The following is a 13,996-nucleotide window of genomic DNA, read 5'->3' on the forward strand; positions in this document are numbered from 1 at the left end:
CAAAAGGTAATGTTAACATATATTTACAAATAAATTATGTAAGGTTAACTATATAGACTAGTTGATATGTACGTATATATATATATATTATATATTTGCCCCCCCCTAATATATTTCCAAGTTACGCCCATGCATACAATTATAGGTACCTTGGTTAGTACCAGAATATGGAACATGCATTATATATGAACTATTAATTATTAACTATATAATAATATGTACAGTTTGAATGAGTTTGATCTCAATGGTCAAATTTAAAGTTTAAATATCAGAGTAAAAGTATTGAACCCAAAGGTAAAACTTAAAACAAATGTATTTAAATAAGTATTTGTTCTTAAATACTTATTGAAAAAAGTACTTTAAATACTATTTAGATACTTTTTAAGTTGATGTATTTGTATCTCTATTTAAATACAAATTAAAAGTATCTTTTTACAAGATTGAGCTATATAGTATAGAATCATAGAACAATAATATAAAATATCCACACTGACAAACCGTCACCGCTCAGAATCGTTTTTCGTTTATCATTATATCATTCAATTCAAATATAATACCATCCATTATACAGCGACCCACTTGAAACCTCCTGTACAGCAGAGTGAAATCCACTTATTTTTGTTTACTAAATGTTTACTAAATGTTTACTAAATGTTTAAATGTTTACTAATATAGTAATATTTGATATTTTGATGTCAAATTTCAATAATATTTAAACTATTTAAAATTTAAATTATTGCGTTTTTATTCTATGATAATTATCAAAGTCTTTCTTCCATGAGATAATTTCCAAACGCAAAGAAAACAATAACAATGTAATTCTCAAAACTACAACATAAAATATAAATCACAATTCATAATCACTATGTTGATGTGCAGCTGATGGCACGGCCACGGAAGAGAATTATAGAATAGAATAATATAGATAAAGAAATCAATTTCCTGTCTTACTTCTATAATAGTTCTTAGTTCTGTTAGTTATAATTTATGTGTGTACAAAGTGTGTGTTCGGAGGAAGGAAAGAACGAACGATAAAATAATAACAAACCACTCAGTGACCGCGGCGACACGGCTTGGGAGACGCGATCTGCGACAGTCATCGGTCAGTACTCAGTAGCAGAGTTGACGCGCGTTCATTAGGTATTTCGACAGTTTCGTCCGTTTGCGTTACGAACTAGTGACGGACAATAAGTAATAATAATAACGATTTCCACAGCGTCAAAAAAAAAAAAAAAACGAATTTAAAATAATACAAAACAAATAACTCGGCCGCCGTCTAAATAGTAAATATGATCAACTGCGGTGAAATCGTATGTGGCAACCGTCATTTCTATTACTCAACATTTCACGGCTAGGTTTTTAGTCACTTCGCACAGGTACATTTGTGTTTGAACTCGAAACGAGAGTTGTAATTCGGTAACCAACGACACTACTCGATCAAACGACGCTTTTTGGACTTCAGGCGTTTAACGTCGTCTCAAGTGAGTGATTTGTGTTCGTTCAAGGTTTTCTTATTGTGTCCGTTCCTTAAAATACTGTCGGACGATCAGATTCGTCAAAACTTTGGTGTGTATTGTCATGTTCCGAGAGTTTTTAAAAAAAAATGTAATTGACAGTATTGTACATACATCATTGAAATATGGTCGCTCACAATACCTAGCCTAAAATTAGGAGTTAGCATCAGCTATTGGCATTGCGTTCGAAGCGTTTTGAAATATTTTCCTTTTTGTTTGAAATATGTTTTGATTTTCAATTTTTGATACTGTCTAGCAGTTGAGTTTCATTAATTGTTTTTGTTTTCTTTTGTAAAGTTAGAAGACCAAAGATCAAAAATGGATCCAATGGCACTAGTGACGCAATATAATTTATTGCAAAATGGTCCTCCGGAAGAATCAAAACTTGCTACTTATATGGTATGTATAATATGTCAATTTAATTTTTTTTGTCTTTAGTTTTTGGGTCATTATCTATGACCTATGTATTACTTTTGTTACTTTTATATAGGGACAAACAAATTTGACCTCAATATCCTAAGGTCAAAGGGAAATAAATTGATTGATAGAGCTTATTTATTAATTGTATTGAATAAAAAACCCTTAAAATTCCTAAAATTATTATATTATTTAAGAAGACATCTTAATGCATAATTTATCAATATGTACATCCAGCAATTTTAATTTTGTATTGCTAGCTTAAATATTAGAGTGGATTGACTTATTATCAAACTCAAATGTAAGAATATTATCAGTGTTCCCTTGTTGGTTTTTACGATATTTTAATTTTTAAGTGAATTTACAGTATGTACAAAGCTCATAATTCACTTAAAAATTAAAATATTGTAAACTAACGAGAGAACACTGATAATATTCTTACATTTGACTTTGATAATAAGTCAATCCACTCTAATACTTAAGAGTACGCTTCACAGACATTTGTTGTCTCCATCATCTTACAAGTACGTAGCAGAGCAAATGTTAAGCTCAGTAGATCATATTTAGCACCGCCTGTTTTAAAATTAGAGCGAATTTACCTATTATACAATTTAAAAGAAAGATTATAAATATAGGGCATCTCATAGGTTTCTTATTATATTTTAATTTTAAAGCGAGTTATGAGTATTTTATAATTGTTAATTGTCTGTACATATCTTAACACATAACTCTCTTTAAAATTAACATATAATAAAAAGCCCATAAGATTCTCCCTATATATCTTACCTTTAAATTTTATAATTCACTCTAATTTTTAAGCAAATAGAGCTAAACATGATCTGCAGAGTGTAACATTTGCTAAACAAATGTCTGTGTAGCGTCCTCTTAAGCCAACAATACAAAATTGAAACTGCTGGATGTATATTTTTGGTATATTATGCGTTAGTATGACTGAGACAACATATGTTTAGTCCTTTAAACAGTCTAAATAAAAGACTGTCTTAAAGCAATTAAATCACCTAATCGCAGTCGCTACACCTAATTGCCGCCACTGGTATGATCGATTGAGAATCAACTACCAATAATATGTTACATTAAATATTTGAAGTACTATAGTATAGTAACTAACCAATATACCATACTGAATAAAACTGGTGCACAATTATTGAATTATGTACATAATTTTAATTCTAAAATACATTTTTGTATATTTTAATTTTATTATTGGGGGACGGAGTGGCCGAGCGGACTAAGGTGTCGCTTGCAACGCGCACCGGCGTCAGTTTGATCCCGGCTATGGTTGGCACTTTTCTCTGTGCAGTCACTGTGTCTGGAGAGAAAGGCCGCCATCTCCTCCCAGGCGTGGCAGATACCTACGAGTGCCCACTTAAAAATTCTACCAAATACCAGCACTCACGTGTAAAAAATTATCTGTACCAAACCCTACAAACAGCTAATAGTCGGGCTTAAGGATCAAAAAAAAAAAAAAAATTATTATAATTCTAACAAATACTAATATTAATAATTTTTTTCACAGAAACGTCAAAATAATGCATCACCTCAATCATCATTGTACTCAACTTTATCAAAAAATTATTCTAATTTAGATATAAACCAGTCATCTGTATCAATGAAAAAGGTAAATAAATAATTAAATAAAAATATTGTATCTTTTTGCTAGATTTTATATTAAATATATTAAGTTAATCACCCCATTTATATTTAGCATTGATGCTTTCTAAGCCAGTTATTTATTAAGAGGTAAAAACTAAAATATATTAAAAGCTGTACAGGCAAATAAAGTCAAAGCATTTAAAAAATGATGACTCTATAGAACGGTCAGATATTTATAATTTTTTTTTTTTTTTTATTTGAATGATGAAAACACTATTCCGCTTGTATTGAGGACTGATATTCTTTAATTATTTAAGTTTTAATAATATCAGAAACAAATTTTACATTTCTAAATACTCAAAAAAAACGCATTATGTAAGTTGATTACAACTTCTTAAAAATTGGTATCTATTGAATCCTACATATTAAAGTATCTTTATAATAATAATAATAATAATCTTTAATACGGATATTAATTCCATTTTCAATAACAGTACATAACAATTAATAAGATTAATATCTTATTATTAAAATATTATCATTCAAATGAAACAAAAATTATCAAAATCTAATTTTTTTCATAAGGCATGAGTTTTTCCTGTGAGGTAAATTGTATTAAACTCATCGGCACTGACACCTTTAATGCTCATTAACTGATAAATAGTTAATCAGGGGGTAACATACTTTAAAAAACGTTTTAATTTATATTAATTATTTAATTTGGTTTTCCAAATCTAATTAGTTATTACGCTAGGATTAAGAAATGCGTATGAATGGCTCAATGCACACTCAAATTCTTAAATTCTATACCATAATATTTTACCATAACCTATCATAAATTCAGCATAATATATCAATTCTATATCATAAAATAAAATATTTGGCTTGGAATAAAAAACCTAATAATATCATACTTAATTTCAATACGTATCAATTAAAAATTCTTATGTGTATTGAGTTTATCCGCATTAATAAATGTGGTAATTTTCAGCATATGGTTAGTTAATTTTTATATAATCCCAGAGGCTAAAAGAATTTTGATTTGTTATTCAACTGCTCGTCACTGTAGATTGTTCACATCACTGTATTATTATTAACTTAAAAATACACTTAAATTGTATTAGGTGTAATCATAAGTAACCTTTCAAAGCACAATGTTAATTTTTATTTTAAACACATAGAATAATAAAAAAGTTTGCAATTATTATGCACATGTTGTGATAGGCAGTTGACAATTTTCAGGCATCTATACCAACTGTTGATTTCGTACCTAGAAATCTAGTTAGTTCGTTAAATAATCCTGATGGTCCCTCAATGTACGCTAAAGACAAATCTCAGCCAATACAAGCATATCAGGTAGATAGTATGACTTATTATTATGTCTAATAATTTTTAAATATCTTAAAAATATATTTTAACTTTTATTATTATTTGGTGCCTAATAGAAAAATGTCAATGGTACAACATATTTCTATCCTCCAGACACTAATGGCAGCAACCAACCAAATGGTAACATTTTTGATGATCCGTCTGGATACTTACCAATGCCATCTGTTGAATCACCAACATCTTCATTATATGCCCAAGATGACTTAAGAAGAGATTTATTGCATAGAAATGCTTTATCAATGGCCTCACCAGACTCAGACCGATGGCCAGGTCTGTAATATCCTCAATAAATAAGGCATTTTTCTTTATGAATTTTTAATAGTTTATTGGCATTTATATTTTAGATTTACCAGAAACTATTGAAGATTATCATGATGTTTATCCACTAGATATATATGGACACTCTTCTAAAATATTGTCATATAGTACATCCACTTATCGAGCAACTTATTCAAAGACTGGAGAGAAATGTTGTTTGAAACGAATTCATGGTAAAGATTTAATGAACTTTTTTTTAGTTTTTACTTATTACTATTATTATTTATTAATTATATTTTTACTAGAAAGTAACTTATTTTTAAACTTTACAATAGGATGTACACAATCTATACTTTTTAGCACAATCAATAATGCAAAGAATAAAATGTACATATTTATTTGAAGTAAGAAGCAAGCCACCTATTGACTGGGAGTGGCCTAGTTATCAATGTTTTTTTTTTTTTTAATTAATTAATTTTTTAATTTTCTAACAAGTCTTGGCACCAGTTCCTTTTTAGACTACACCTAGGATTGCCATGTATGGTTTGGGTGGAGAGGTTGCTTATGAGTGGGTTATGGTGTGTTTGAAGACGATTATGAACGTTTTTTAGAAGAGTGCAGATTCTTCTGTCACAGTTCTTATTAATAAATCTTTATGTAATGTGTAATTATTTATAAAGGCCCCGCATTAATTAGGGCAATATTTTGGAACTGTTGGATTTTGTTAGTATTGCAAACTTTTGCAGTACCCTACAGCTGAAGGACCATAGGTCCCTAGTAATTTAAGTAATATTTTATACATAAGAAGTTTAAGCTTTAATTAGGAGTATTCATTAAAGCAACTTAAAAATATTTTTATTTTTGTTGAATAAACAAAAGTTTTTTTTATTTATACGTTCATTTTAATCTCAATGTCGCAATTTTTGCACACTCGTGCTTCAACTTAATACAAATTGACTGAATCAAAAAAATATATGTTTATTGGTTTATTTAAATCTTTTTATGTTATAGGTTTTCGACTAACAATTACAAAATATGCTCCGTTAATTGAAGCTTGGAAAAAAATCAATCATGCAAATATTGTTCAGTTAAAGGATGTATTTATAACAAAAGCTTTTAATGATACTTGTGAGCGTCGTCCTTTAATATTTATAAAATTAAAAATGTTATGATATTGTTTTGGATTAATTATTGTTTATTATTTTTAGCATTAATGTTTATTTTTAATTATCATCCGGATTCTGAATCTTTACAAACACGACATTTCAATTCTAATGAAACAATGAATGGTTATAACGATCCATTTAGTTCTGATCCAAATGCACCACGACCTTACAGCCACACTAAAAATGCAATTTTACGACATCAGCATAGGTAAATTATTATCTAATAGTCATAATATTATAATATTATAGACATATCATGTTAAATTGAATTTTTGGCTTTTATTTTTCAGTATTTGAAATTAGAGATACAAAATACATGTTATTCATTTATATAAGAAGTACTTAATAGTTTGATATAATCAGAAGTGTTATACTCAAATTTAGATAATTTATTTTTAGGCCAAGGTTTAGTTTTCATTATTAGTTTTTCTTTTCAAATTTACCAAAGTATATATTTTTTAAATGTTATAGGTTATTACTAATTATCAATAATCTATTTTAGTACATAATAATTCTCTTATTTTCAATTATATTGCTTACCATTTAAGGGGTATCCTGTGAAGTGGCGTGGCGAGTGTAATTCAAACCCTTCTTCCTTTTCCTCAGCTTTAGGCCCATTAAGGGCCATCACTGCCATCATAAAAACTCTCCACTTCCCTCTTTCATATGTGTCGTCAAAGAGCCCTCTTATATTTTTGATGTTTTGAGCCACAATTTCTTGAGAGTCAATGATGGCATTCACCCATCAGTTCCTTGGTCTTCCTATCAAACGTTTTTGTTATTTTATTAAGAGGAGACAACACATGCAAGTGTAGCGTCCTCTTAACTAGCTTTTCTTTCCTTACTTGTCCCATTACTACAATATCATCTGCGTTCCCCACATAATTCCATTTTTTGACCATCCCATACTTTTCTCATTACTTTCTCTAATGCTTAGTTAAATAGAGTGGGTGATAAAGTATCCCCTTGTCGAAGACCTGATTTTAAAGGTTTCTGGCGTTTCTTGCAGGAAACAAACTATATATATACATAAACAAGCTGAATATGTGCACTTCATTGCCCGTTAAATGTACCAACTCTATATGACTCAAACTTTGTTCAATTCGTTATTTAATATTCGGTGTACGGTGTTTAAAATTAATCTTAACTTTTCCGTTGCCCGGAATAAAAATTCCAATTCGCAGCAGTATATTATCAGGTAGGCAATATACCTGTGGTGATCGCGGACCCCTAGTTTGTACGTACCTAAGTGTATGATTTAACTCTAAAGTATCAAAGTTATATCAAGTTTGTCGTATTCTACCTATGGTGGGTTAATATAATCAATTAATACAAATTCCTAACCTAACCTGTTGCGTCACTGTTGTATTTTTTACATCCAGGTTTCCTACTTTTCCGATGGATTTTCCTAAAATTTTATTTCATAATAACCTACACCGTGATATCCTCTTTCGTTTAAAAAAAAATCAAGAAGATCTGATAAGTAGTTCCAGAGTTGACCCTTTACAAAGATCTTTATTTCACATTTATATAGTTAGAAGATATAATCTATATATATATATATAAATGAATGTATGTGTGTGTCCATATTACCATAGCAACCATTTATATATTATTTTGGGATTTCCGTTCGTGTGTATCTCCATATTACCATGGCAACCAATTATATATTATTTTGAAATTTCCGATGGAATGTTTTGTATATAAATGGTTGCCATGGTAATATGTAAAACATATTATTCATCAGGGCCGTATTTAGGGCGGGGGACGGGTAGGCTCGTCTCTGGGGCGGCAAAATATTTTAGCGAAATTAATTTTAAAAATGTAATGAAAAAAAAATAATCGTATTTTATTTGATATTTTTGTAATTTGTATTTTAGAAAAATGTTATGAACCACTGTCAATGTCTATTTAGCTGTATTATAAATTGCTTACAATTAAACTATTACAGAACAAACCATAGACTTATAATATTAAGTCTATGGGACAAACTACAATCGACAAAATAATAGTGATAATGATAACAATGTTCGAAAAAATCTATTTTTAGAATTTGGTTAACTATTTTAAATATTGAGTCTCAATTAAATAATTAGCTTAATTATAGCAATATAATTGAAGATTTCACTAATAATCAAGCAAGGAAAAAATTACATTAAACGAAAGAAAATTTTATATTTTATTATGTTATAATTTGTTAATTAAAAAAAGATTTTAATTTTTTTTGACAATTAAACAGTTTTCATTTATTAATTGATAAGTTAGATTTTAATATTAAATAATCTTGATCATGGATGACGTAATTAGTGTAATATTAATATTAGTTTAATATAGTTAATTTTTTTGGGGGGTAGGGGGGTAGGAGGGCGGCATAAATTATATGCCCGGGGGCGTCAAATTTTTAAATACGGCCCTGTTATTCATATAGAGTTGGCAATTTTAATGGGCAACAAAGTGAACGGGATCAGATATTTTTATATACATAAATAGATTTTAACTCTAAGTAGAAGATAGGCTAATTTAAAAAGGGAGAGGACCAACCCCAGGAGGTGCTCAAACAGGGATTTTGATATTTCATATGGAAATTTTTGTTTATAAATGGTTGCCATGGGTTTTGAAGCTATTATAATAATAATTATTAGTTGCCGGGAAACGAAGTGCACAGGATCAGCTAGTATATAATATATTGACAACAAATAATAATACAAATCAACAAAGGTGACCGTAACCAAGCAATATACAATACACTATTATTATTTTAATCCGCAACTTAACTTGTTGTTTTTGGCCATGTCGCCAGGTGTATACTTAAGAGGCCATAACTCCAGAACCACTTATCGCATAGCGTACAAATTTCACAGAAACCATCTAAATATCAATCTTAATATGCCCTGAAATTTTTATCAAAATCGGTTTGGCGTATCTTGAGTTATAAAATTTATTCAAAATGTACACTTATTTTTATATATATAGATGAATGTATGGCTGTGTGTCCATATTACCATGGCAACCAACCCTAGGAGCAGATATAGAATGTTTGTCTGTGTGTCCTTTGGTTGCCATGATTACCATGGGTTTTGAAGCTATTATAATAATAATTATTGGTTGCCGGACAATGAAGTACACGGTATCATTTGGTACAGAGATAGATTGGACTTCTGGGCAGAAGATAGGCTAATTTAAAAAGAGAGAGGACCAGCCCCTGGACTGGGCTCAAACAGGGATTTTGAGGTTTCTGATGGAATTTTTAGTTTATAAATGATTGCCATGAGTGTCAAAGCTATAATAATAATAATTATTGGTTGTCATTGGTTTAAAATTATGGAAACCGTTATATTATAAAATAAAACATATTATTCATATAGAGTTGGCATTTTTAATGGGCAACAAAGTGCATGGGTCACAAAGTCTATAAATATAAAGTGCAACTATTTATCAAATTCATAGAGAACTTAGCCATTATCTGCCTCAGTGTAAAACTATGATCCACTGTCGATTTGTTTTTTCTAAAATCATTTTGATATTCTCAGACTATTTCATTAACGTATGAGTTAACCCTTTCTAATAATAATGATGTGTATACTTTGTAGCATGTGTAAGAGAGATATACCACTATAATTCTTAGTTTTGGTTGCGTCTCCTTTTCTTAATATAGGGCATATTACAGCTGTATTTCAGTCTTCTGGGAAAATTTCTGTGCCCCATATGTTGACAATCATCTCCTTAATTTTTTTCCTTATTTCTGTACCACCTTTTTTTAGAAATTCGGCCACTATATTGTTTTCCTCAGGTGCTTTATTGTTTTTAAGATTATTAATTTCTTCTTGTTGGGTTTTTCTATCTTCAGTTCTGTCATGATAGTAGATAGTTTCAGTGTCTCCCTCTACTGGTTGGTTTAAAAGTTGGTGTTATAGTCTTTGAAATGGTTCACTATTTGCTTCTCTTCTGTGATTAGGTTTTCTGATTCGTCTGACAGTATTCTTGTCTGTGGCTTAAAACCAGTTTTGATACTTCCGCTTTCATTGAAGAATTTTCTAGCATTGTATCTATTTTTTTCAATCTCCTCTATCGTTTTTTTTTCATACAACCGTTTTTCTCTCACCAAGATTTTATTTGCTTTCCTTCTTTGTTCTTCAAAAATATCAATGTTTTCCTGTGAGGGGTTTTGTAGTACTATTTTTCTTAATTCATTTCTCTTGTTTATTACATCACTACACAAATTATTGAACCAGACCTTTTTTTGTTGTTTTTTTCTCCATCCCCAAAATTTGATTTGCGCTATTAGTCATTGCGTGTTTTATTTGTACTCACATACTATTTACATCATCATTTACAAATTGACTTAGCAATGTATTTAAACAATGACCCACTCACTATCCCCTTCTACATTATATATAATTTTAAATTTAAATCTAGAATTTTTGTGATAGAAGTTCATCAATAATGTAGCATAAACAAAATGTTATAATAATTAAATCACTTTTAAAAAAAAATTTCTAGGGCTTAGCAATATTAATTCATTAAAATTATTTCAGCATAATATCCTCCATACAACTATTTAAAGACTTGCCTTTAAATAACTACAATTGGAGTGTTTGTAATAAAATAATTTGAATTAATAACAATTATAAACAATTATTGTTTCAGTAATGGACTATTATCTGAAAATACACTATGGAATTACGCGATTCAACTTAGTAGTGCACTCCGAGTAATACATGGATCTGGATTGGCATTACGGGGTCTTTGTCTAAATAGAGTTTTAGTGACCGGTCATGTAAATAACAGAGCAAGATTACGAATCAACTGTGTTGCTATAACAGATATTTTAATAAATGATATGGCCAGTTCAAACATGATTGGTCATTTTCAAGTGAGTAAAGATTCATAGTTTGTTTAAATTATGAATATTATTTAAAAAATATGAGTTCACATTTTTAGCAAGAAGATTTAACAGACTTTGGTAAGCTTTTATTAGCACTGGCTTGTCGATCTCTGATAGCAGTCCATCAAGATAATCTTGCTACTTCAATTGATTTAATGGCACGCTCATACAGTAGTGATATTCGTAATATAATAAGGTTTGGTTCACGAATCTGGCTAAAGATAGTTAAGCAAAATTTCATATGATAACTATTTTAATGATCTCTCAGGTATTTACTGAGTACTCAAAGACGGCATATTACAGAGTTAATGCCAATGATAGGAGCCAGATTTTACACGCAATTGGATGCTGCGCAGAATCACTCCGACAATTTGGAAAATGAGCTATCAAAAGAAATGGAAAATGGCCGTTTATTTAGATTACTTGTGAAACTTGGATCAATTAACGAACGACCCGAGTAATATAAATTATAAATGTTTTATTTAATTTGTTTTTATGTTTATTAAAAATGTTTTATTTTTAGGTTTAATTTAGATCCAGCATGGTCAGAAACTGGTGATCGATACATGTTAAAATTGTTTAGGGACTATCTATTTCATCAAGTGACTGAAGACGGACGTCCTTGGCTGGATATGTCGCACATAGTTCAAACTTTAAATAAACTTGATTCTGGATCTTCAGATACTGTAAATTCTAAATATATTATTTTTTGTTTTATTTGCTTATTTCAAAATAATTATTTTTTTTTTTTAGATTTGTTTGTATTCACGCGATGAAAAGACCATATTAGTGGTTAGCTATCAAGAATTAAAACATTGTTTAGAACAGTCATATTGTGAAATTGCCTCCGTGGCTGCGTCCGATGATCATATTAAGGCTGAATAATCTTCTTAGAAGTCCTACCGTAGGACTTTCGGATAATTAGCAATAAGTCCAAGTACTTAATTTATAATAATTAAGATAAATTTATTACATGATGGATTAATTAACTTGGTTGAATGCTTAAAAGTGCTAATTTTTACATTTTTATTTTCTTTTCTTCTAATTTTATTTTAAATTATATAATTATTTTTTTTACCAAATTTCATTCCTAATTCAACATTCCAATCATAAGTGTTGCAAAAATTAACTTAACTTGAGTTTGTTTTTCAATTTGCTTCCATTTGGCTGTGTATTTACAAAGAATATATATATTTTAAACATAGAGCAATAATAAAACATTATATCATAGCTAGCTTGAAGTTGATAATTACAATTTTAGTAAATTTTTGGTCTCTCAATTGTTATATTTTTTGTTACATTTAATATTGTGTTAGGAATGGACAAGATGATAAATATTTAATGAGACTTAAGTTGTCTTTCAATATGTGTTCTAATTTATTTTGTTACCTAAAATTGATAAACAATAATAACAATTAAACTTTATATAAACACTTTTATACCATTGTCTCTATATTCAGTCATTATAGCATTACTAAATGATTCAAATAATTTACCATTTGATAAATGGTGTGCATAGTCTTTATATATTATGTTAATTATAGATTATTTTTATTTTTAAAGCTAATTTATATTAATATATATTTTTTTTTCTTATTAATGAATTATTTGTTTACCAAAAATTAAATTGTTGTGATCAATTATTACCAAAAACTAAAAACAATAGCTTATTGTTAATTTTAACGAAAATATATTTTGATACATATTGAAAGATGGCTAAATGTATGGTAATATTTCTATATATTATTGAGAATTTTGAGAATTTACATGGCAGCTATTAAGTTAAAAGTAAATCGCACAAAAGCTATAGCATTGAAGCAATGGTGATGTCGTCTATCATTTGTTATAATTAATATATATTTTTTTTTATAAATTGTTTGATTGTGATAGGTTTGAGAATATAATGTCCAAAATAATAGTTTTTAAGGTTTTGTCATGTAATATTATTAAGAAAAGTTAAATAAAAGATAAATTATTTTAACTGATTATTAATTATTCAAGTATTTTTCTATTTCACCTATATTATTAATTAACTTAAGATTTTCCTGGGATGATGGACGATGGATTAGTGGTGCCAACTGTCGCAGCGGGAACAACAAGCACAAGTGTAGACTCGTGGAGGTGACTGGCGAGCCAGAGTCGCCACAGTATATTTAATAATATATATATTTGTATATAATTGATCATAGTTCATACTTCATAGCCTTTAAGGTTCTGAATGTTTTGATTTTACGATGATGTATTGGATTTTCTGATGGGAAAGTAGATCTTGTTGGTACTTTAGGTCAGCGGTTCTTAAACTTTTATGGCCACGGCATGCTTGGGAAAAAATTTTGTTTTTCGTGGAACCCCTATGTCTGTAAAACGAATATTTTATTGCAATGTTATATTATATACCAATATTATACTAGTGACTGTTATTTATGTGTACTTTTTTTTTCCAAGTTAAATATAAAACTATTTTCTCAACATCCACATCATCTGGCAATCTGGCGGAATCGTCAATTGTCCCAAGGAACCCTTTGGTTTCGCGGAACACACTAGGAATTTCCGCTTTAGGAGGTCAAAAGTAAAAATTCCAAGTTGTTTTCAAAAGCATCAGGAAAAACAAAATAAAAAATTAAGGAAAACGGGCATTTTAATTCAAAACCGGTTTTTGACAAAATAAAATAAGTTTTTTAGAGTCACTCAAAAACTAATAATAACTGTATAATATACTTTAAATTTTCTCAAAATGTTTATATTATAGTCCG

The 13,996-nt window shown here is 29.0% G+C and overlaps 1 protein-coding gene across 7 annotated transcripts; it reads left to right on the top strand.

Annotated features, from left to right (window-relative positions):
- Window positions 1-855: 855 nt before the first annotated feature.
- On the top strand, window positions 856-12,797 carry LOC100167983 (PAN2-PAN3 deadenylation complex subunit PAN3). Of its 7 annotated transcripts, XM_029487656.1 has the most exons (14): window positions 856-1,140; window positions 1,217-1,481; window positions 1,812-1,913; window positions 3,469-3,570; window positions 4,770-4,901; window positions 4,991-5,204; window positions 5,279-5,425; window positions 6,204-6,320; window positions 6,401-6,566; window positions 11,006-11,231; window positions 11,300-11,439; window positions 11,512-11,700; window positions 11,767-11,929; window positions 11,997-12,159. In XM_029487656.1, the coding sequence occupies exons 3-14, from the start codon at window positions 1,833-1,835 to the stop codon at window positions 12,126-12,128; spliced, it is 1,809 nt and encodes a 602-aa protein (XP_029343516.1). In that variant the 5' UTR covers window positions 856-1,140; window positions 1,217-1,481; window positions 1,812-1,832; the 3' UTR covers window positions 12,129-12,159. The 7 variants fall into 7 exon arrangements, with proteins under 7 accessions (XP_029343516.1, XP_016659611.1, XP_029343517.1 ...); XM_016804122.2 differs by having other exon boundaries at window positions 856-1,481; window positions 11,997-12,797; XM_029487657.1 differs by lacking the exon at window positions 1,217-1,481.
- The last annotated feature ends 1,199 nt before the right edge of the window (window positions 12,798-13,996 follow it).

The sequence above is a fragment of the Acyrthosiphon pisum genome, chromosome A1, assembly GCF_005508785.2.
Source record: "Acyrthosiphon pisum isolate AL4f chromosome A1, pea_aphid_22Mar2018_4r6ur, whole genome shotgun sequence".
NCBI classification, from domain to species: domain Eukaryota; kingdom Metazoa; phylum Arthropoda; class Insecta; order Hemiptera; family Aphididae; genus Acyrthosiphon; species Acyrthosiphon pisum.

Bases quoted from the DNA above. Each gene is read 5' to 3' on its own strand.
- LOC100167983 (XM_016804122.2), top strand. From the start codon at position 1,833: ATGGATCCAATGGCACTAGTGACGCAATATAATTTATTGCAAAATGGT. The intron at 3,571-4,769 runs GTAAATAAATAA...ATGTTGTGATAG, and splicing joins CATCTGTATCAATGAAAAAG to GCAGTTGACAATTTTCAGGC. The intron at 6,567-11,005 runs GTAAATTATTAT...TTATTGTTTCAG, and splicing joins ATTTTACGACATCAGCATAG to TAATGGACTATTATCTGAAA.